The sequence below is a fragment of the Callorhinus ursinus genome, unplaced genomic scaffold, assembly GCF_003265705.2.
Source record: "Callorhinus ursinus isolate GAN/ISIS: 27379988/994484 unplaced genomic scaffold, GSC_fseal_2.0 scaffold12, whole genome shotgun sequence".
In the NCBI taxonomy this organism is placed as follows: Eukaryota; Metazoa; Chordata; class Mammalia; order Carnivora; family Otariidae; genus Callorhinus; species Callorhinus ursinus.
The window spans coordinates 20,146,755-20,171,967 of NW_027397074.1; the positions used below are offsets into that span (position 1 = coordinate 20,146,755).

The 25,213-nt window shown below is 42.1% G+C and overlaps 1 protein-coding gene across 1 annotated transcript in view; it reads right to left on the reverse strand.

The window, feature by feature from the left end:
• Positions 1-616: 616 nt before the first annotated feature.
• Positions 617-25,213, reverse strand: part of CDK6 (cyclin dependent kinase 6) — a 236,161-nt gene continuing 211,564 nt past the window's right edge. Inside the window, exons 5-7 of the mRNA XM_025872880.2 lie at positions 22,255-22,305; positions 16,448-16,583; positions 617-11,009 (exon numbers count right to left, since the gene is read on the reverse strand). Of these exons, the coding sequence (XP_025728665.1) occupies positions 10,863-11,009; positions 16,448-16,583; positions 22,255-22,305 (334 nt within the window). The 3' untranslated portion in view covers positions 617-10,862. The remainder of the gene's footprint in view (positions 11,010-16,447; positions 16,584-22,254; positions 22,306-25,213) is intronic.

A 25,213-nucleotide genomic window follows, 5' to 3' on the forward strand; every position in this document is an offset into this window, starting at 1 on the left:
CTGGTATATACATGTGTGCATCTGCACACGTGCACGCACACACCAGATCATGTGGTGAGACTGGATTTCTTTCTGTAGCTTATGATCCAGATGTTAACAGCCACTGCCCCAGGGGTGACCTCACCAACCTTACTGCTTGCTCTTACATCATTGCATGCCTTTGCACATGCACAGTATTTCTGCTTGTATGCCTGGGAGACACTGATTTTCGGTTTTGAGTCCATTCAAGTGTCACTTCCAGTGTGACCCCTTTGCTCATCTGTAGGTTATCAGCAGTTGGTTACACAAACCTTTTCATGGTCCCCATCTGCAAGCTCTGGAAAGGACTGCCGTGCCTAACTTAGTTTTGGGTTGTCAGAGTTTAGCATAATCAACTAGTAAGAGGTTACTAAACATTCGTTGCTGGCGCTTTAAGCGCAATGAGCTGCTATTTTGTTTTTTAAAAACATCTGAAACCTGCAAAGGAGTCTCTTATAACAAAAGTTTAAAACGCATTCTGCTAAAACTTGCTATTTAATTATGTTACTTTACTCACCGTAATTATATTCACTTTACATTAAGTAAAAAGAAAAATAGCTATGACAGTAATTCGTTTCCAAGAAAGCAGTCTAAGATGGCTGTTTTTATTATTTTTATTTGCTACCAATATTTTTATTGTAAGAAATACAAAAGGTATGACAAATATACAAACCATTCTCTTTTTGCTTCAATTTAGCTTGTGCATATGTGAAAACAATGAACTGGACAGTGACATTTCAACACTAATTCTTAAAAAACAATGAATTCCATTATCTGACAATAAATACCTAAATTTGCATTCTAGCACCCAGTAAGACATCCAGTTTCCAAAGGATTTGTGATCTGCAACCCTCTGCATTTTCTGACAGGTTACCTTTGCCACTGCAACAGAGAGAACATTGGCAGTTGTCATTCTCCAAGTTAAGTCCTAGAGTAAGGCGCATGCTAGAATGACTGTCCCTGACCTCGGGCAGTCCAGATCATAAAGAATCTTTGACTTGAGCTACTTTTTAAAACAGATTGCTATGGATGGGGGATTTAATGTAAGTTTTGGTAGTCCTTGGATTATATATCTTACATGATACAATCTACTTTTCTATTTTCCTCTTCAGGTGAGAAGAGTCTAGATAAACTGACCTGTATTTTCATCTACCTAAAGGGAAAGAAGCAAGATCATTTAGCTCAGGGTGCTAAAAAGGGAGTAACTTTACAGATAAGCTTTCTTTCTTTCTTTTTCTTTTTTGCCCCAGGAGAGCTTTTTGTGTATTGGAGGGATGGTCGCCCTTCCCATTCTGCTCCTGTCTACACGCATGGCCATTGTTCTTTGGGGGCTAAATGATCTGGCATGCAGGAAGGCCCCTGCTTTCAGAGAGCCGCATGGCACCCACGTTTGGGGAGAGCACAGGGTTCCTGTACTCTGTGACAAAGGATACCCAGGTGAACCTGACAGGCCAGTGTGGTAACTCTCAACCTTGTGCACGGAGAAAAGAGCAGAAGCACGATCTACTACCAAGCCATCTGCTAACATTCTTGTAAGACTGTGTTCCAGGCAGTGAATTTCCACACTGCTCCTTTGACCTGCTCAACCCAAAGCACCAAAAGAGCATTCTGTAGCGATACGAGCAAACAGAATGAGAGTAATTTTGCACCTTTAAGGAACATGCACCCTTATAAGTCTGTACCCTGATATTAAAATAGCAGAATGAGTTTCAAGTATGAAGAAATACAGTAAAACTATGGCCTGTAGATGGATAGGAAACAGCAGCCTGGAATGTGGTTTATAGCCTTGTTTAGTTTCTCTCCTTGCACCACAGCCAAAACTGAATGCTCTGTAGGATGACTTGGTTTTAAAATCACAATGCACACAAACATGCTGGAGGGCATTTGTGATGGGTGTTGTGAGAGCACTCTGTGCCCAGCCGAAGGTCAAGTAATAGTGGTGGCCAAGCCTGAGCAGGCACACCTGTGATGCCTAAAGCCTCCCTCTCACCGTGTCCCTGACGCCCACAGAGCGGCAGAAGAGGATAAAGAGCACCACACAGGCCCGGATGGGGGTGGGAGGGAGGAAGGATGCAGGGGATGGGGGGACACTGGTTATCCTGGGCTGGTTCACACAGCCTAGATGAGTATCTGATATGTGCACGCACAACCTCTACATCTCCAGAACCGTGATTTCAAACACAGAAACCAACAAGTCAAATGTCCAAATTAAGATTTTTTTCTACGTTTAACACATTTTCTACTACAAAAGTTCCAAAAAAAAAAAAAAAAAAAAAAAGCTTACTGGGTAGGCCAGCCTTGCTGAAAACCTAGAATAAAGTTTTACCTAAGCCCTATGGGAATGCAGAAACACTACACTAATACATTTTACAGTGAAAACATGCATTGACACATCTCTGACATGGTAATTCTATAAAACCCTCTAGTTCTAATCTGTACTCTACGGGAACCGATATTGTGCTTTTCTTAACACATACTGCTCTTCTAGACCAAACACTTGCCAATTAACCTTCAGATCAAAACCTGAAATACCAGAAATGCAACAAGCTTCTGAGGTGTTGGGGACTGTTGGTTGTTACCATCCACTGTTGACTACTGTACATCCAATCCGTGTGTTTATTACCAGACTGAATTGCTTCTGTACAAAAACACGTTGCTTGAAGCACGGAAACTTGAATTTCTCCATCTGACACATTCTGGAAGCCCCAAGGCACAAGCTGACAGTTTGCTTCTACAGAAAACTCTCACACTGTTCTCCTTGCAACAGTTACTACCTGTTCCCACTACTGCACAGGACACCTATGAGGGTATGAGATTGCAGGGAGGAAGCTTCTTCTCGAGGCCAGCTATGAGGAGGCACCACCCAGGTACCTGTCTCTGCCGGGCATCTACTCCGATGGCCGTCTGGCCGAGTTCCTAAATTAAGGCAGTATCTGATGCTTTCTATCTGGTTTTAATTTTTTTGCTGTATTTTCATGCTATACTATATGCATATTTGACAAAAGAACTACAAAGTCCTTTGCTTTAATTTCTTTACATAATGATAAAACATCTAGACACAAAAATACTACACCTACAGACTTAAATTCTACTCATCATGTTAAAATGCATGCAGCTTATTTGGGGGCTTAGTCTAATTTTAATTTACTTCACTCCATCGAGACCATGATAATGAACATTAAATGCAAATCCTAATGCCATCTCCTTTCAGTTGTACTTTCACAGGACTAGTGTGATTCAGAAATAAATAACATACATGAATAATAATAGAAATAATTTATGCAAGTGTAGAACAACTTGAAATAGAAATTCCCCACCTTGTTAAGTGCTGATTCTAGGGGTAGTTGCTGCTATTCATCCCATGTACTAATATATTTACTACTGGTCATAGTAAAACACATGAATACAAAATAAGTGAAAAACTGTAATAGTCACGTGTATGTTGTTGCAAACACAGGACCAAAATGAGAAGCTATATAATGTACTTGGGGGGGGCGGTCCAAGAAATGTGTTACTGCTGGGATCTATTTTCATTATTCGGAGACGTCAAGGTTAAATTAGGAGTTGCTGGTGATCACAGAAGTATTGCTAGCTAATACATATTATTGCATTTCAAAAAACTTAAGATTAGAAACTTTCAAGGTAAGGGTTCAGTGGGTATCTTCAGGACTGTAACCTAAGCATGTCAATGGAATTTGGCCAGAAACCACAGAGCGTTAGAAATTAAATAACTGTGTGGCTCTATGCTTGCCCTTTAGTGCTACAGTCATAGTTCTTTATTGCAATATGTAGTTATGTGCCCCCTTTATTAAGGAAACCTACATTTGACAATCCAAACTCCTAAAGTAGAGGAGTTATTTGCTTGATCAAACAATTCACACAAAAGGCCCTCTAAACAGGAAAATACCCCTACTATGTGAGATAACTGGCTTACATACCTTTAACTATTTGACAAAGAAGAGAAAGAAGAAAGTAGAAACTAGAGAGTTAGGAGCTTTCGCCTAGGCAGAAAATAAACAAATTTTCAAAACAAAACTTTTCCACGCATATCTTTTGCCATCATATATGTAGAATGATAGAAAATAAAAAAATAAAAAATCTTTCCTGTAATTATACATCTTCTCTTAAAAAAAAAAAAAAAGCTGAGCTTAGAGCTTGAGAGATGCCTGGTAGACGCTTCATACAGAACAGCATCTCTTTATACCCGAACTTTCAAAGAATTGTGTTGTACTTATTTATGCACAGAAGACACCCGTTTGCTTCTAGGGACATGTCACTTCCTAAGATTGCAGAACAGATGCCTCTGAGACAGCAGCAGGGCACATGGACCTCGGACAGCATCCTGCCGGGTCTGTACTATGTTTCAGGCACCACCAGGTGAGCGGTGGGCGGGTCCCAGCCAGCTCCGCCCACTGCCACTCTACCGCCAAAGGGCCGGGGTGATGGCGCAGCGCACCCAGAAGGTTTTCAGGTGGGCGTCAAGTGTTGGCCACGAGCAAATAGGGTTCAGACTGGCCCAACTGATAACAAACTCGAGGTTTGAATTCGGCCTTCCATTTAGGGGCTTAAATTAGAATCAACTTCAGTGGGGTTTTAAGCAGAGGGAGGAGGCCGACGGGTCCCCAGAGAGCTTTGGCCAGCCCCTGGTGTGTGCCGTATTTTGATTCAGAATGAATTCATGAGACTTGCCTGTAGGCTACTCTGCAGGGAAGTTAAGCAGGCACTATCGAGTTTCTGCCACTCCGAAGGAATAAACTGCCTTCTGTTACGCCGTGTTAAGGAAACTCTGAAAAGTACTATCATTGCCTTCCTCCTAAATTTCTCTTAACACTTACTGAGGAAAAGGACTTCTAAAATTAACTAAAACCATCTGGGGGATGATCAGTCTCTGAGCAGACCTGTGAATTAAAACGTAGGAGTGTGTATGGAGAAATATATATATATGTGTATATATATATATATATATATATAGTCAAAGAACTTCCCAAGTAGAGAAATTAAAGATTTATGTAAATATACTCCCAAGTTATCATGGTCACATGCTTGGACAGGATTTTTAAAAATTAGCATTTCTTGTGAATTTACACTTGTGATTACACAGATGTAAAACATGACCAGGTCTTTTAGAATTTAAGGGCTCTGTTTCAGCATGGCAATTCTTCAGGAAAAAACAAACCAACCAGTTTTGTCTACCTAAATACCAATGTTACTTATTTTACTCATCTGATTTTTTTTAAATGAGGGTTTAAGATTTTAGTCAGTGCCTAAAGACCATCATGGTAGGAAATGTGAAAACAGCAGCCAGGGTATAGGTATTTTGGCTGAGGCCACTGGAGGAGTTTTATACTCCTAACAAAACTATCCTGGTCACAGATGAGTGCTGCCTTTTAACTAGTAAGCCTGTCCATCTTTGTAACTTCTGCACCCAGGACAGTAAGGTAATTAGGTACCTCAAAAAAAAAAAAAAAAAAAGGCTTCTTGAAACATATGTCTTGGCTCTCTTTATGCACTTAAATGATCAAAATGGGTGTTATCCATTCTCAAGAAAACTTACTCGCAGACAATTATTCAGAACCTAGAGAACAACTAAAATATCCAGGTTACAGAGTGTTAGGAAGACTCTTAATCATCCTGATAAACAAGTGCTAAGCAAGAGTAAAATATGTGCAGAAAAATAAAGTTAGAATGAAGTCTTGAGAAGTACCTTTAGCCCTGCTGATTTCTTTCTCCCCCCTGAGAGCACTACCTTGTGGAACACTGGAATAAAACAAGAAAGCTCATGTCTTCGAGGACAGTGTGAAATTTAAAACCGACATCTGCAAGAAAAATCGTTTCCCTTTCCTACCATATAACCTTCAACCTGCTGTATTAATATTTAAGTAGATGCTTGAAAAAAAAGCCTGTATTAATTTTCAAGAGGCTCCTGTTTTCTTCTTGAAGGCCAGAGCACCAGTATCAGGGAAACATACAGAGGTCGATGGAAGTTCATGCATTTATCTAAACTCCCTGGGAATGCTAGGAAATAGAAAACATTTAGAAAAGCTGATTCATACTTCATTAAAACAAACAAACAAACGTTAAATGAAGAAAAAAACCCACACAGTTAAAAATCAGACCTCTTCTCTTTTACCCTCCTGTTGTATATAAACATCAGAAGATAAAAAAGGCCAAAGGAATATTCTGGTTTATTTTCTGAAAAAGTACAAGTTAGAAATGCTTGAGATATAGGTATGTAACACAAGTACGTTGCAAACTGCATTGATAAGAAATGAAAATGCTATTTTCTTGTGCTTTTCAGGAAAACAAATGATCTGGGGGCTCACATTGCCTGACAGGCTTTTGGTAGCCTCAAGCTTTCCCACGGTGGGGAAGGAGCACGTAGCTACACGTTTCTAATCATACATCTGAATGTACTGGATGCACATGATTCGGGCTTCACAATTTTTCAAAAAATCCTGGTGGCACAGGAAATCTGTGCCGTTTTAAAATTTAATATATATATATATATATATTTACAGTGAACATTCTTAGGCTTATATAAAGACCGTAGCTTCATGTAGCTGCTTCCTCCCATGAAATAAAGAGTACGGATGATTGAGTTTGTTAAGGCCGACATTTGAAATGGCAACTGCTTGGAACAGCTTTTTCACAAAAACATGTTTTTGAACGTATCAACTTCATAGTTGCCAGGTGACTTTAATATAACTTCTTACAATATATTTGTTAATATCCATCCTTCAGAATATATCTAACTTTGAAACTATCCTTCTTGGAATACCTTCGTTTTCTCCTGAACTTCCTCTATCCGTTGTCCACTGTCTTAGGACTTTAAAAGATTTAGAAATCACATCACATCTTTATTTTTACAAAATAGAGACACTGTTTTTATGTGTCACAATGTAAAACATGCATTCTTCTGAATTCTATCAATACCTAAGAATTTATAATGTCTCAACATTTTCTTTCCAAGGTAAATATTCTATAGTTTCTATACTAACACAATTAAGTAATTACAGTGGCTTATTAACTTTTAATATTACTCTTTCCTAGACCCGACGATGCAACAAAAGACTGCTTTTGGAAAATGTGAGACATTCTCTTGTGTGCTTATCATAAAAATTGTCTAGTTGTCATTTAAAAGAAGCAATTCTTTGAAGAGAAGAATTTTAATGTGTTTTAATTAGAAGCTTACATGATTTTAATTTCTATAAAGGAATGAGGATTGTCATTACTGACTTTAATAGGCACCGCTTTTAAGAGAAGCAGCTGTAGTTAAAAGCTCAATTGTAATACATAATTTAAGGTTCAAAATATTGGTACTATTTAGGCTTTTTTTCATCAAGATGGACAGTACCACTTTCTGGAGTCAAACGATAAAATCTTTAGTAAGGGGTACAAATTTTCTTTAAGACAGCCCGTGCGTTCTGAAATTTTCATTTTTACTTCCAACTAAAAGGCTGATATTCTAGTCTTGTAAATATTTTGAGACATTTTTAGTAAGACACCTTGGGCTAAATGAAGAGCGTGCCATTCCTACTGTGTGAGTCCTGAGAGAAAATCATGAGAATACAGAGGGATGAAAAGGCTCGGAGCTCTTGTCCAAAACAGGTTCTTTGCTTCTTGGGTTCCTATCCACTTTAAAGGAGAGACAAAGTGGGAGGCGCCAAGGCACTGGGTTCTTAAAGCTCTTGGAAATTGTGTTTTTAAGGTTATAAGATTAGGACCTTATTACCTTTGCCCCATGATAGCTTATGATGCTGAAATGGACAGGTGTCTCTTTTATTCTTAAATGGGATTGTTACAATGCCAGCCTGCACAACAGTTCCCACAATGCCTGGGCCCCCAGAACAACTGCCACGTAGAAACTATCAGGCACATGCCAGCCCCAGTCCTCAGCTGGAAATTCAAATGTGATTTTCAATCTGACACCAGATTTTTATTGCTATAAGCTGCTTCAGTATAACCCCGGAGCAGTATGACCTTTGCAGCTAACCACGCCTTCGCTTTTGGCAAAGACCTTTGAAACCATCTGTCACAGAAGAATAAGCTGTATTCAGTAAATTCCTATGCAGCTATATGCTTCCCAGTGCCCCAGTAGCAAGGGTGCTTGTGTGGGATCTGGATTTCAGAACTGGTGAGCCCAGATATAAAAGCCATAAAACAAGAGAGTAACCACTCAACTACAAGAACTACAGATGTGAGCACTGGGGTCAGACTCTTAAGTTCAGAGAGGCCGAGGTGCCCCCTCCTTCTGCCTCTCCAAGGATAGTCTGCCAAGTATCCAATGCAGAAATGTTTGTGCTTTAAGTTTTCTTCATAAACACTACCGAGAAATGAACCAAAAGTATATGCTAGAAATAAAGCGGAGCTCTCTACTTGTTTAAAATTCTCAAGAATGCTGAAAAATTCCAGTTTAGAACAGCTGCATTTTTCTTGGGAGAACTTGTGAAAAACTTAAAAAAGCAGAAACTCAAGTTATGTCCACTCTAACCAAAAAGCACATGACGAATCAGGGCAGTGAGTTTTAAAATTCAATTGCTAGGCCCCAGCAAAAACGTCTTTGTATTTTGACCCCCGATCAAAGGAAAGGAAGAACTCACTGTTCCAGGGGAGACATCGCCCCGAATTCTCTGGATTCATTATATCTCAAGCATTTACAGTGATGACAAAACATAATCAATGTTGTCAACAATGAAGAAAGCGTAAAACATTCTTACGGCCCATCTTCTCATTCGTATCTGGTTTTAGACAAATCTTCCTGCTCTTCAAGTTACTGAGAGTTAGAAAAATGTTAAACAACATTATGTATTAAAAAAGAGTAATTCCCACCCCAAAAAGCTTCCAAGGAGAAAAGTCTCCTAATTTTTCTCTTGTTCAAGATGGTAGTATAAGAAATATTGAGCTGTGAAGAATTCAGGAAGGCCTGACAACATATAAACATAATCTGGAACATTTTCTACTGAGGGAAGCAATGTTCATTCTTTGAAAACCCTAACTCTAAACACGGTCTAACTGTTGCATGCACTCAAAACATGAGTCAGAAAGCAAAGATAGCTAAACTTCCAAAAAGATACTTAATCTCTGTGTCTTTCAGCACTAACCACATGTAAGGCAGAGATGACACTGGAATATAAGGAACAGTAGGGAAAACGGCAAGAGAAAAAAAATAAAGCTGTTCACAATGCCCAGGGCAGGCTGGCTCTGCAGAGAGGAGTACGCACAAGGCACTAGAAACAAGCACAGCCTGGGGGATGGAGAAAAGATCATTTTATACAGTAAATATATATTTCTAAAAAATAGTTAAAGACATTCTCTCTGATTCTACACTGACAATATATTCTAAAAAAAAAATCGTAAAACACTAAGTAACAGTTTAAAGCAATCTATGTGCTGGTGATAGAGAAAAACTGGTCCTCTACTCACTGCCTAGGTAACAACAATGAATGCCAGGTAGGAAGATCGCATCAGAGCAAGAACATAACAGAGGGGGGACCCTGTTAGGATAGCGAAATCGGAGCCACAAGCCACAATCTGAATCTAACTATTTACAAAAGGTTCATTGAAAGCAAACAAGCAGGAGGTGCATGGGAAAAGCTTAAGCAATCTGTTATTAGTTATGTAATGGCAGTAATATATATTAGAGGCCCTGGGGGATAGATAAGATGGATACTTTGCAAACAAGGCAGTGCATGGTGGAAAAAGTACAGTGTAATAGGGAAAACTTAAATGGTATTCCTGTCTCTTGTCAGAGAGAACTACTCTCCACACTAAAACAGGAAACAGTTTCTGACAAATTCCTAAAATCAAAAACAAAACACAGTTTCTGACAAATTCCTAAAATCAAAAACAAAACAAAGTAACAACAAAACCCAAAAAGGAAACAGATTTCAAATCAGGAAATAAAGGCTTTCTCTAATTTTTTTTTGACAATTTTACCTATTTGAGGTACACTCCCTAAATCTATAGCAAGTAAGAAAAAGCTTATAGGGTATTTTTCAAAAGAAACAATAAAGCATATAATACAGGTTAAAATGGACTTATATTGAGTAAATTCAGCTTTTTGAAGAGTAAATAGAATGTATGCTTTAAAAAACAGGTCTCTTAAAAGATACTTGCATTTTTTCCCTTTTGTTGTGTGTATAAAACGTCATCTAAATAGTGAACCTTTTACTGCTAGCAAATTTACTGCTTTTGGCCATGAAATTTTGAGGACATAGGCTCAACGTTCTAATTTGTGAAGCCCATTCTGGTAAATTACCTTTAGTCAACAGGCACCTGTTATTTATAGGTCACTTTGAGTCTTTAAAATTCAATTATTCTTGTTGTTTACAGAAAGTAACACTTTTAAGAGAACAAGAATCACACACACACACACACACACACACACACACACACACACACACACATACACTCTCACATTCTCACTCAAAAGTACCGAATCAGGCTCGGGCAGCTGCAGAGAGATTACATCATAACTCAGCTGTGCCTGGATTGCTCACTTCACACTGGCAGCATTCAAGGTTAGAAAAATGAAATGGCAGCACAATTGGTCAGCAGCTTCTCTTCTTCTGGAATTTTTCCAGGTTCTTGAAACAAACAAACAAACAAACAGACAAACAAACGAATGAACATAAAGCTGCAAACATTCTTGCATTGATTTCAAAACAGTACACGAGGTGGTTTCCATGGAGAAGCAGAGCCCGTCCAGAAGACGGCAACTAGAAGATCCCCAGCCAGTGATCCTCAGCAGCTCTGCCGGGGCTTACTCAGGGTGCGGGGCGGGGGGGGGCATCAGCCCCCAAGGGTGTTCTCCGGGTGATCAGCTCAAGGCGGCGGCCGGCACCTCAGGCTGTATTCATCTCTGAGCTGTTCTGGCTGGGAGGGAGATGGGCATCCAGGTTCTCCTTGCACCTCTCCAGGTCATGGAAGTATGGGTGAGACAGGGCACTGTAGGCGGATATCCTTTTGGCTGGATTAAATGTTAAGCACTTCTGTGATAAAGAAAAAAAATCACTGATTGACGTAAAACATGTCCATTTAAAATAATCTGCTTACACAGTTACACATTTATTCACCACCATCAATTAAGTGTGTCTATAAAGAGAATGAGTATCTACTTCAGGGGGCACTACGGGGCACCCAGGTGGCTCAGGCGGTTGAGCGGCCACCTCTTGGTTTCAGCTTAGGTCACGATCTCACGGTGGTGAGATGGAGCTCTGCGTGGGGCTCCACGCTCAGAGGGGAGTCTGACTGCTTGAGATTCTCTCTCTCCCTCCTCCTGCTCATGCTTTCTCTCTCTCAAATAAATAAGGGGCGCCTGGGTGGCTCAGTCGGTTAAGCATCTGCCTTTGGCTCAGGTCATGATGTCAGGGTCCTGGGATCGAGCCCCACATCGGGCTCTTCGCTCATTGGCGAGTCTGCTTCTCCATCTCCCTCTGTGATCTCTCTTGCTTTTGCGCTCTCTCAGATAAACAAATAAAATCTTTAAAAAACTAAAAAAATAGGGGCGCCTGGGTAGCTCAGTCGTTGGGCGTCTGCCTTTGGCTCAGGTCGTGATCCCAGGGTCCTGGGATCGAGCCCCGCATTGGGCTCCCTGCTCTGCGGGAAGCCTGCTTCTCCCTCTCTCCCACTCCCCCTGCTTGTGTTCCCTCTCTCACTGTGTCTCTCTCTGTCAAATAAATAAATGAAATCTTTAAAAAAAAAATTAATAAGTAAATCTTTTAAAAAAGGGCACTAAACAAAATGTAGACATAGCCATCTTATATATGGGCTCAATGTATAAACAGCTTTTGGGGTGCCTGTGGACTGTTACCTCCCCAGGCTTTCTCTTCAACCCACCCCACATCCTTTAAAAAAATATTATTATTACTGTAGTATGTATACAACTTTATTTATTTATTTATTTTTTTTGTTTTGTTTTTTTTTTAAAGATTTTATTTATTTGACAGAGAGAGAGACAGCGAGAGAGGGAACACAAGCAGGGGGAGTGGGAGAGGGAGAAGCAGGCCTCCCGCCGAGCAGGGAGCCCGATGCGGGGCTCGATCCCAGGACCCCGAGATCATGACCCGAGCCGAAGGCAGTCGCTTAACCAACTGAGCCACCCAGGTGCCCCTACAACTTTATTTAGATAGTGATTTTTCTAATGCCAACCAACTTAGTCCTATAGTCAGCGGCATCACCTGAACTTTTTACCCTCCCCCAAGGTTTAAATACTGATGAGTCAGGAATGGAAGGGGGTTACCTTGTTCAGGGGTAAAAGGCTAATTACTAAATGACAGTAACAGTTTCCGACAAATTTCTAAAATCAAGACCAAACCAAAACGACAACAAAGGAACAAGAAAGGAAATACATTTTAAACCAGGAAATAAAGGTTTTCCTTATTAGGGAAGGGGCAAGTAAGGGCTAACACCTAGGCCCAGCTTATCCAGATCACCAGCCAGCTGTGGACTCTGCCCCAGGGCCGAACCATCCTCTAGGTTCAGTTCTGGTACCAAACTCTATTCCAGGCTGTCAACTCCAGTGCAGGCAGAAGGTGAAAGGTGGGGAAGGTGAACCTCTGGAGCCGCAATCTCTGTTCCCAAACTGCCGATTCATCATCAAGTAGGCAGAACGCTTCCCTAACCTCAGTTCCACTTCCAGTCCAACCCCAGGTGATCCTGTTCTTGAAACCCTCCTCCTGCCCTTTCACGGACACCTCCAGAGTGCCCAGCAGGTGGCCAGCACTAGTGAAGGATGAGAAAGACCCGCCCATTGCCCAGGGACACACAAGCAGCAGAGAAGCTCCACCAGCTTCCCCATCCATGTGATGCAGCACCCACTGAAGTGAGCTGGGCACCCGAAATGTCTATCAATTTCAGTCCCCTCTGTACATTATCATGGTTATGCTGACCTCTTCCATGTAACCTGGGTTTTTGCCCTCAAGGAGCTCAGAGTCTCGGTCAGGTCCTGACTAGATTAGGACCCTCTCTAACACTCTGTGGAACACTACTGACCTGGAAAATTCTATATATAATTCCAGGCAAATTTTTGGGTCCCCTGAAATCTTATTTATGCTGAGCTCCCCACCAGTCCATGGAGGCCAGTTTCTCATAATCTCTCCTGAAAACCAAAGAACCAAAGGGCAAGCAGAGGAAGAGCTTGTTGGTAGAATGGTCCTACTGTCTCTCATAGCAAAAAACATCTTAAGAAAAGTTTTGCATGGGCTGAATTCCCTCAGGACAGAAGAGCAGGAGCAAAATCCTTGAGCCTGAGGTCTCTCTTCCCCAGAGTCCAGAAAGGAGAAAATTAGGTAGTGACATTAGAAAAGGAAGCAGCCGGTTTAATCCCTGGGACATAGGAACGAAGAAAAAAAAAGTTGTGGGAATATGTTCAAGAGAGAGAGACATGTCCCTAGAGGACGGTGTGGGAGGAAGCCCATCCTCACAGCTATCCTGATGGCTTAGAGCTGGGAAGAGGGTGGAGGGAAGGAGAACTCCTTAGCCTAACATCGAAGTGTGTGAGAATCTCCAGTTGGAAGTTTTTTTTTTAAGATTTTATTTATTTGAGACAGAGAGAGAGAGAGCGAGCGAGCGCACACACTAGTGGGGGAGGGACAAAGGGGGAGGGAGAAGCAGAGTCCCTGCCGAGCAGGGAGCCTGATGCGGGGCTCCATCCCAGGACCCTGGGATCATGACCTGAGCCCAAGGCAGACGCTTAACGACTGAGCCACCCAGGTGCCCCAAGATGGAAGTCTTAATACTTTAGGTGCTACAGAAACATTGTTAGACATGGTGGCTAAGTTCTATCACTGGTCTATGTCAACAGGGCAATGGGATGACTTGAGAAGCCCCTCTTGTTCTGGGTCCCAGAATGAGACACATGGAGAACACTTGTCCTTGACCCACAGGCTGCATGCAGCACAGCTGTCTCTGCCAACCTGCAGACCCATAAGCAAGAAACAAATGCTTACTGCTGTGCGCTAGGGAGACTTCTGGGTTGTGTGTTATGCAGCAAAAGTAGACTAATCCAAGGAATACCCCCTTCCCCCAATATGTGCCTTAAGGCTCTAAAAACAGCAGAAACTCTTAAAACTTTTTTCAGCAAGAGCATCATATTTGGAGTAAGTACTCAGCCTCTCAAGTTAACCACGACGAAGGGGACAAAACGTGTAAAGATGGGTAGGTTTTGGATGTTAAAAATAGTCTTCCCCCTGAACGGGCTTATTACCGTGCACTACTTATGTGTGTACGTAAGGGCATTTATAACATGCCGACGTAGACAACCATCCATCCCGTAGCTGAGACATGATAGCGTCAGCCTTGTTTTCAGATAAAACAAAGGACAATTCTTAAAAGTGCTAAAATTGAAATGTCGCTTCTTAAAGGAAACAACTTCCTAAAATACCTTTCCCTTTTCACCCTCACTAAATCATTTTGAGTAGAGGCAACAAACACTGCTGGGATCTCCACTGCTTCTCTGCCACCAAATGGCTCTCTTTCTTCTGCTCGACAGTTCTGCCCCATGGCCCTCTAGCAGGAAACAGGGAGAACTTTCAGGGGTTTCTGAGCTTTGTGGTCCTGGGCTGTCCTCTCCCGGAACGCCCATGGATTATTACGTACTGTCCTTCAGTCTCTTCTAGTCCTGACGTCACTGGGGCTGCCTCTTACTCTTTTCCTTTGCTTTTTCTAATCCCCGCTGACACTCATCGTCTACCCTCTTCCTTCTCTCTCTGGTAGTTTCTTTGTTCCTATTTCTTCTCTGTCTCCTGCTGCTTCTTTAGTCCAGCACTAGTGTGTGGTCTGACTTGGAAAGCCGCCCCCTTTGGGTGGGAGACACTGAATGAGCATGCGGCGTCGTCTGCTATCTTGACATTCTGAGTTCCTCCTGGTGATTCCTACTGACGCTGGAGCCAGGAGATACTCTGAGTTGTCTTTGGGTGTCCCAGTAGCTGAAGGAGTGGGATGCTTCACAACTAAAATTGGCTATCCCTGTGATTCTGTGTCCAGAATCTTCTTCTAAGAGGAGCATTCCACTCAAAGTTCTTGCTGAAAAGGAAAGTCGATGGTGGACATATTTTAGAACACATCGTCCCCACCCCCTCCCAGCACAGCTGCCTGGACCCAGAATGGTGACCTGGCCCTTGGCAGCAACTCCTATCATGGCTTGGCAAAAAGGTGAGGCGTGTCAGCCACATTCTGCCTTTTAGGAATCTGACGTAGGAAATACTAACAGAGCAAATGTGAGCAGTGGGGGTTAGAGCTGAAAGGATCCAGGAGTTGGCCGAAGTTCTGAGAGTCAAGGGGCCAGCTGCAGTTAAGGGGAGCAGACAGTGCTACCGAAAAGAAAAGGGGAGAAAAAGGCCTGCAGGGCAGAGACAAGCAGGTGGTGATGCTCTTAGCAGGACCGAGAGAGCATTTACACTCTGCATGGCTTTTCACTGCCAGGCCACATGAAACATTCCATCAAACCCCCTTTTCTTAAGGTAATCCAAGTACTTGTCTGTTACATGAAACCCAGGAAAAATTTTCCTAAATAGCAGGTGAGCCAGCAAGTGTGTATATGTAGTGAGCCTCTCTACAGGAGACTATATTCTCCCTTCTAATAATAATGTCCAAAGATGTGAGCCAAAAGTCCTTAGTGAGTGTCTTAGAAATGGAACAGTGAGAAGGGAATATAGCTGTCCTTCTCTGTAACGTGGCAGGGAGGGAATCTTTGAGTAAGCCAGAAAATGAGCCACCATCAGGTGAAGATGGAATTAGGGCTTTCACTGGGAGACTCATGGCTCTGCGAACATGCCCATCAATGGCTGTGTCCACACAGAGCTAAAGTAGAACATTTCTACTAAAGCCTATAGACTCTTAGGTCTATGTCGGAAATTCAGAATACATTGACAGAACGGGAGCACTAGTGCCTCCAGGTCTAGGAGCACCTTCTTGGTTTGATATCAAAGATTGTTAGTCAGTAGGTAAAGGATACACTTACTATTCATTGAGTTCTGAACACCAAGGGTAGCTCAATAGGTCCACTCCTCTATCTATTTTTCTGTCTGCCAAGCATAGGGAAGGATGTATAAGGCCAAGTATTACGAGTCTGAATCTCAAACAGGACACAAGTCCTTATTTTCAGTGTGCATGCCGCATTGACTACTCATTGGAAGCATATGTCTACATGAATCGAGAGGCTTCTGTGGCCGCGTTCAAATGAACATTTAAAGATGGCAGACTGAAAGTGTGTGGGTCAGACTCTTTCTCCTTCTGTAGGAAACGAAGAAGACATTCCAGAATCAAAAGCCACCAGCGGCGGCAGGTGTGGAAATGAAAGCTGCAGAGACCTCTCTGGGGTCCGTGATGCTGAACTGATGCTGGGCCCACCCCCAGGAGACCACCCAGCGGACGGGTCGCATCTCTCATCAGCACTGCACAAGACCAACTCTGCACCACGGGCACTTACCAGAAGTAGGTCTTTGCCTTGCTCGTCGATATCTGTTACAAACTTCTCAATCGGTTGAGGAGATTTTGAGTGAAAAGCCTGCCTGGGAAGGGCGACATCTCGAGGCCAGTCCTCCTCTCCCGGGAGTCCAATGACGCTACAAAAGAACCACGTGTGAACATAAGCATCATTAGCTGCTATGCTGAAGCTGTTTTCCCACCAAAGTCCAGATGATGGTGAAGTCTGAGAGGCAGGCATGGGGGACACAGAGCCTATTACTGGCAGGTCTCTCATCTCTGTCCTGCGGCAGTATGATGATCACAGGGTAGAGGGTGATCTTTCAGGAAAATTGTAAAATTCACTGGGAAGGGTTAAGAGATTCCTCTAGTAGCAGATACTAAATGTATGAGATGATGCAGAAATAGAAAATAGTATATTACTACCAGTAAGTCCTGACATACTGACAGAGTAGGAGCCCCACATGGGCATATATTTTCCTTTATGCCCAAGAATGCTTTTTGGGTTCTGATCCAACACTCTCATATTGCCATGCTTTTATAATGCTCATCTAACACGATTCATTAGCACATAAATTTGGTTGCACTTTTGGTTCAAGAATAATTCCCTAAACGGTAATTACATACGTTAGAATCAGGCCAAAAAGAGGCTAAAAGATATGTGAATCCTGTGCTAGGCAAACACTATTTTATAATTTAATTTCAAATTAAATTCATTAAGTTAAATTTAGTTGATATATATTTTATATTACAAAACTGATATTTTTATTGTAAAAGATTTTATTTATTTACTATTTATTTATTTTAGAGAGAGCGAGCAAGCATGTAGGGGCAGGAACAGAGGGAGAGAGACAAGCAGACTCCAGGCTGAGCACAGAGCCTGACACGGGGCTCGATTTCACAACCCTGAGATCATGACCTGAGCCGAAATCAACAGCCGGACAGTTAACCGACTGAGCCACCCAGGCGCCCCTACAAAACTATTTTATAGTATTCCAAAGTGAGCAAACAATAAATAAAGACAGTATCACTTATGCTTCCCCTGAAAATTATTCTGGGATCAGAAAGACGTGGAGAGAAGATCAAGTGATATAGAAACAGCACAGGCATTGTATGTCAACTATATTTAAGTACAAAAAATAAATTAACAAAATAGCGTAGACTTTGGAAAAGGCAGACCTGGGTTCAGATTCTACTCCTACAACTTACTGGTAGGTAAGGACAAACTACTTAACTTCTGTGAGCCTCAGTGTCTTTATTTATTAACAGTCATAATTCACAGTGAGAATTTATATAAAGTGCATAGCACAGTGCCTGACACACAGTACTTGTTAGTATCAATACATTACCCATTGTTAGTATTATTATTTTAAAGATTTTTATTGATTTATTGAGACAGAGAGAGAGAGCACGAGAGGGGGGAGAGGCAGAGGGAGGAGAAGCAGACTCCCCTGATGGGCAGGGAGCCCGACATGGGGCCAGATCCCAGGACCCTGAGATCATGACCTGAGCTGAAGGCAGATGCCCAACCAACTGAGCCACTCAGGAGCCCCATCCATTATTATTACTATTATAAGAGGAAAATCATGTTATTAATCTAAAATGCATAGGCAATGCATCACTACTACACTAAAAATACGAACTGCTTGAGTCCTATTGATGTGTGACTTGAGGTTCTTCAGAAATATTAATAGGTCGGTGGCTTTACATACTTATTTGAGAGATAGAGAGAGTTCACACACATGAGGTGGGGGGGCCGGCGGCAGAGTCAAGCAGACCCCACGCTCAGTGGGGAGCCTGAGAGGAGGCCAAGCCCACGACCCCAAGATCACGACCCAGTGGAAACCAAGAGTGGTATGCTCAACGGACTGAGCCACCCACGCGCAATATGGAGATATTATTTAAAGTTTATGTATATAGGGGCACCTGGGCGACTTGGTTGAGCATCTGCCTTCGACTTAGGTCATGATCTCAGGGTCCTGCGATCCAGCCCTGCCTCGGGCTCCCCGCTCAGCGGCGAGTCTGCTTCTCCCTCTCCCCTCTGTGATCTCTCTCACTTTCACTCTCAAATAAATAAAATCTTAAAAAAAATAAAGTTTATATATAGATAGTAGGTAGGTTTGAACAAGGGAAATCAGGGGATGCAAGAACTTGTATCTCACTTACAGACTCTGATTAACTCCAAACTAAAAAGTTATAATGTAGCTCCCCGCTCAGCGGGGAGTCTGCTTCTCCCTCTGACCCTCTTCCCTCTTGTGCTCTCTATCTCTCATTCTCTCTCTCTCTAATAAATAAATAAAATATTTAAAAAAAAAAGTTATAATGTAGTGGACAGAACATATGGCTATTCAAATTTACCGAACTTTTTTTTTAAGATTTTATTTTTAAGAAATCTCTGCACCCAACGTGGGGCTTGAACTCACAACCCTGAGATCAAGAGTTGCATGTTCTACCAACTGAGCCAGCCAGGCGCCCCCTTGCCAAATTCTTTGAACTAGAGATAGCAATGGTGCTGGCCTGTGTTAAGAGTCTTCTCCTTGGCCTGCACTCACTGGGACACAGGTCGAGAAAATGTGTTCTCCTGAATGGATTTCCAGGTTTCAGGAAGATGTGGTGGTGGACGTCACAGGCTCTCTCTGTAAGACTTTCTTCCCCCTTTCATTCCCTCAACAGAGCCCAGGTCACAGACCTCACCTGGGGAGAGCAGACACCTGTAGCATAACTGCACCTGTCACTGGGTGTCCGGGAAAAGACCCTGGAACCCTACCTCTGCTGGACATGCTGGGAGAGCCACGCTGTTGAGGCAAATAAAGACAGACTCACGGACGTATTTACTAGAACAAGGGGATGGAAATGCAACTTGGGCAATACACAAATTTACTTAATAGCGAGATCTAGAGGAAGAGTAGAAAGAAAAAGGATACCACTATTAATTATTCAAGGACATAAATGTGTAGGCTTGGAAAGACTGGGATAGGCAGAGAAAGAAAAAGAGAATGCTTGTGAAAGAACTTTAACAATTTCCTTCCTTTTTAGTGTTTTAGCCATTTTTAGATCTTTCTTTGGCATTACCATCGCCAGTCATCTAGAAATCAATTATAAAAATTCTTAGTAATAATTTAAAATCTTTAAAAAAATCTTTTTATCTGCAGCTTTGAATATATTTATATTGAAATAAATCTGGTGACGTGGGTAGCTGAGTGCCAAAAGCAAAAAAAAGTCTGTGTTCATGTATGTGTGGTGCATAATTACATATATGTATACATAGCTATCTATATAAATAACTTTCAAAAGTATTTTTAAATCTGCCCCCTCCTCTGATCCCCGAACGACCTCCTGAGACATGCAGGTCAGTTATTGCTTCCTTTTTATAGATGTGGAAACAAAGGGGTGAGGAGTGAAATCAACCGCCAAAGTCACACACAGTAAGTTCCGCCACAGAGCGGGAGCGAATCCAGCTCTCCTGATTCCAAATCCAATATTTTGTTTCCATTTAACTATGACTCTGCTCTGAAAAATGCTCTAAAATGTCACGAGCTAAAAGCGTTCAGTTTCACTTTCAAAGTACTTGCTGTTCTTTGAAAGTATAAATCTTTCTAAATGCAGAAACAGTTCTCCCTGTAAGAGAATGTGAATGTGGCTTTCCTTAAAAAAAAAAAAAGAAAAAGAAAAAATCCCTTTAATATCCAGTATGAACTTTTATGGCCCATATACGAACATTGTGAAACTCTGATAGGTCCATTAAAAAGTGCCTGCATCAAGTTTCAGTATTTGGACAGCTGAACATAAGCCTTAAAAGTTGACATCTGTACCGTAAAGACTGACAGCACAAAATCTATAAATGGCAGAGGAACAGAAATCATTTTTCAAGTACTTTAGAAATGACACTAGGGTGCAGCATTGTCCCTCTTCTGTATGCCAAAGGAACCAAGGCAGAGTAAAGAGAACATAATTTCAGTGGAACAAGGCCAGAAACCAAGAAGTAAATGCTAAAGGCCTAAGACCTATAGAACTTCATGGCTTCTTTTCTGCTGGCAACCTAAGGGTCTCAGGCCTTTGCCAAAAGTGGAACTGGCTCTCCCTTGGGCACAAGTCAAACTTGTTTGTCAGAGGTTCTCTCGGGTCCAGCTCCCCCTGGCTTCTGATACTTAGCGGCACTAACAAGGCTAACAAGTTTGCAGACCCCAGGGCTGGAGCTGGACAGAACGCCCAGGTGATGTCAGTAAGGGAAAGGTGGTAATGGGTTTAACGTCTGGCAAGCTGGCTTCTGTCATGATCACTTTTCCCTTTAACAAGAGTCACTGGTGTGTCTGACTTTCCCAGTTCCTGCTTCAAGTTCTCACCGCACACAAACTATATTCAACAGTGCTGGGGAAGAATAGATGGGGGTTCATCACTCTATGAGCAAAGATGAGTTGACATCCAGAAGCAGAGAGAACATGAGTTTTGTCCTGAATCTGTCCATTTTATGGAGTGGCAGGAGGAGGAGGAGTGGGAGTCTCGGCAGCCGCCCTGGGCCTGGGAAGCCCCCACACAATAAAACCAGCAAATATTTTTCAGGCCTTAAAGCCACTGGATTCTGATTCAGCAGTGCCACTGGCATCATTCGAAATCTAGTGGAGCTGTTCAGTCACTTAGAGAACAAACTGAGGTTCCAGTTTTATACCAACTGTTTTAAGCAGTCATGCTCGAGTAGATAGTGTTAACATATAATTATTTTCTTTAGGGATACTTTTCACCAGTTTTGCGGACTGAAAATACCATAAAAATCACTGGGATTCCTATAAAATGTTACAGACCAATGACTGGGGCTGCTTTTGGTTCTAGAACTCCGTTTTTCTTACTTCACCCCAATTCTGAGGGGGCTTGGCAAAGGCACCTATCCCAAAAGGAGGCCATACTTCATGCTTTGTGAGAGGAAAGGCCTCTTCTTAACATTCTAGAAATACAAAAGCATACATACCCCCACAGTCACAAACATGTAGACATGAATGGAACTCTGCAAATCATCAACGAGCTAAGTAACAGACAATTAGAACCAAAGAATTTGAGCGCAAGAAAAGATCTTAGAATTTACGTCCTAAGTTTCAGTATTCAGGTGAAGAAGTTAAGGAACAAAAAGGTTAAACAATTAATGATGAATTATAATCATAGCTGCCATTTTAAAAGCATTCAGTATGCACCAGGCACCGTGCATGCACTTTACAGGGCATTTTATTTTATTTTATTTTTTTTACAGGGCATTTTAAATAACTTTCTCAAGACTGCATAGAATTTAGCAACAGACATAGGGTTAGAACCTAGGGTTCTCATTTCCCATTTTGGGGCTCCAAAGAAAAATGGGTTGTGTAGCATACCATCCAAAACAAAACAATGTAAAATCAATCTAGATGAACCAATGGGGATACTCAATGGGGACAGGAAGCCCGGTGGGCCAGGATGGGTTACCAGGCAACCGAACGCCCCACCACGGACGGCGGATGCATCTGAAATGGCCCCAAGCAGATAACACATCTGAACTCAAGAAATGGGGCTCAGCCGGGTGGGAGGAGGAGGATCCTCGAAAAAGACCCACGTGAGCAACATACAAGCTTCCAGAGCAGACGGGTTAGGCCACAGGTCACGACGGGCTCTGCATAAAACAGCATGTCTGCCATGTCCCCCCTCACCACACAAATAGTAACACTGACTGTGGCCGCAGCTTGGAGGAGGAAAGACAAGAGGTAAACATTTTATATGAATGTCAGAGGAAAGGCACTGTAAATGTTTTCATGCTATGAACGCTGATGTAAAATTACAGTTTCTACTTACTCCAAGATTTTTCCAAGCTGATCGACATCTGAACTTCCACGAAAAAGAGGCCTACAAGAATAAAGATACATATCAAACACGGAATTTTCTCATTACATTTCAATCATATTGGTCATTACCACTGTTTACAGGAAGCAAAACATTCTTTAAGGGTGAGGAAGGAGTAAAGAAGTGAGACATCTTTCCTTTGGTCAATGAAGAATTTTCTCGCATTTGACTTCATGGTAAGGATCTGTCGTAAGTACCGGCTGGGCCCTGACTCCCCTGTTTTATCACCGTGGGTATTCTATTCGCACTCACTGCCGACAACAGTGCCACAGGGGGACACACAGGCCCTGGTTTCAAAGTCCTACCCAACTTCCTGGTAGGGTGGAACACATCACTGTTCTAGTCTGGGCCGAGGGGTTCGTGGGCTTCTTTGAAACTCTTCTTGGGTCAGATTCTTCTCCGAGCTCCCTTTCCTCACCTCTCTGCTCTCACAGGACTTCCTCAGGGGGCTCTCTCTTTCCGTGGGTCCTGATGCCGCAGTGACATACCTCTGGACCTATTTTTCTGATTTTATCACTTTCCTTTCTCACAGCATTATGGTAGTTAGCCATCACTCCGGGCTTCAGAGGAACACACAGCCCTCAGTGTCTACACGGAGCATTTAACTGGCAATTAAATGAGCTCACTTGGTGACATTTCTGGCATTTTCCCAAGTAGGTCAATACCCCTAGAGGGCAAGGACTTCTCTAGGTTTGCCTCTAATCTTTGGCCTAGTGCTTTACCTGAACTTGTGCTCAGTTAATAAATATTTTATTTAATATATTCCTATGGCACACATGGAAATGTTTCCGAACCCCTTGCTCAATGACTGACAGATATTTTTCAACGATAATGGGCTTTAAAAAAATTTGTAGCCTATTACCAGAGACCATATTTTTTAAATGTTATATGTGAATTATAAATATAAATATTATATATCAATTTTAGAAAAGCCAAACAATGGAATCTTAACAGCTATTATTTCTAGAACAGTAATGTTGACTCTAATATAATACCATGTGCTCCCCAAACATCTCATTTAATTCTCACAAAAATTTCAGGAGCAAGGTAGTATTATTATCATCCCTATTTTCTGATGAGCAGCTAGGATTAGAGATGTTCTAGACTTACCTAAGGACAAATAACAAAATGCAGACTTTTATTAAAATTCAAACCAGGTCCACCTTGCCCCAAAGCCTATCTGCTTCATTTTTATATTGTAATACATTTTATTTTGCTTACTAATGTTCTCCACACTCACAGACACTCCCTACATGAGCCTTTGGAGTGAAATAACACGGAGACTGTGTGAAGAGCACTTTAGAGAGAACCCAGTGTCTCACAAGCAGGTGCCTGTGGGATTCTGTACTCATTGCTCTGCAAATGTCCAGTGTCTTTAAATTCTTGCCCTCTTTAACAAGGAACAAAGCAATTTACCAGACTGATTGAAGTTCTCTATTCTTTCCATACACTTCCTGTCTGATGGCCCTTCTAAATTTTTTTAAGTTTTTTTTTTTTTTTTAAAGACTCTATACCCAACATGGGGCTCGAACTTACAACCCTGAGGTCAAGAGTCGCACACTCTACTGACTGAGCCAGCTAGGCGCCCCTTAATTAGGTTTTTAATTTTAATTCCAATGTAGTCAACATACAGTGTTAGGCCCTTCTAGATTCTTACGTTCTGCCCCCTGTGCAATCTTTTACAGCTACTTTGCTCACATCTTCATTGATAGCACCATTTTTCTTTTCCTTTCCAAAGCACAGAACTTGGACTGCACAGAAACAACAGTGCCCTTTCTTTTCACACTCCTGTTTCCTTAGTATTAAGGTATAAAATTACAAAACTAAGTATAACCAGCATTAGGGGGTTTGGACAAACACAAACGACCCCTCTTTGCGTAGCACATATCTCAAATGGCTTGAGCGCTGGGCATGCCGGGTAGCAGGCGCAGAGGGAACCGAGGGCACACCTTTAACTGATAAGCTGGTGAAACGGTTTTGTAAACATGCCAAGCCCCTCACCCTGCATGAAGAAGACTGGTATGCACAGTGAAATTATCTTTGAGGATCATGGAGCAGCTTAAAAGAAACTGGCCATGGCTACTGGGAAACAAACAAGACAGACTACCTTGAGTGGACGTTGTTCCCAGGCAAAAGCACAAGCCCTTCTTTTTCCTGAGGTGGGTACTGAGACCCTGAAGCTCAGCTCCGGCAGTGCAGGGGCTCATGCCCTTACTGGTTTGGTTCTCGGTTCCCTTTTTGTGTTTTTCTCCCTTGGCAATACTCTAACATTTTTGCTAGCTCCACTATGCATTTAAGCAAGTGCTTGCTCTATTTTACCTTACATTTGATACATGTTTAGCAGAGAACTTTCAAATCATGTAGTCCACCATACTGCCAGAGCCTGAAATCTTGCCTCTCTTGGCTGGACTTGGCTCCACAGAATGAAATGTGCTTTACATCCTTGAGTTAGAATTGGCCCATTAGTTTGGCCTGCTTTAATGAGGGCAAGCAGCAGAAAGGTCTGAATCATAACCACTTCTCTGTGACCTGCTGTGGGGAATACTAGAAACTCAGAAGCAACAATTCAGTATATGGCTCAGAATGACTTTTGTCACGTAGGAAGACCTGGCATGGGACTGTGAGGTCTACTAATTTGGCTTTAGGATGGATATGGATTGGCTTGAGTTATACAGAACCACTAAATCCTGACAGCATGCAATTAACTCCCATAAAATAGATCTTTGGGTGCAAAGACATTGTCACAAGACAATGGCAATGAGTCACATGAAGGGGGGAACAGCCTACCTGGAACTGGTACTCTTAGTTGACCAAAAAGTGATCATGAATGTGATCAAATTCTTAGGACCATCCATTCAGTTTGGGGCTGAAAATGCTCAAGTCTGTAGGAGCCGGTTTTGTGATAGAAGAT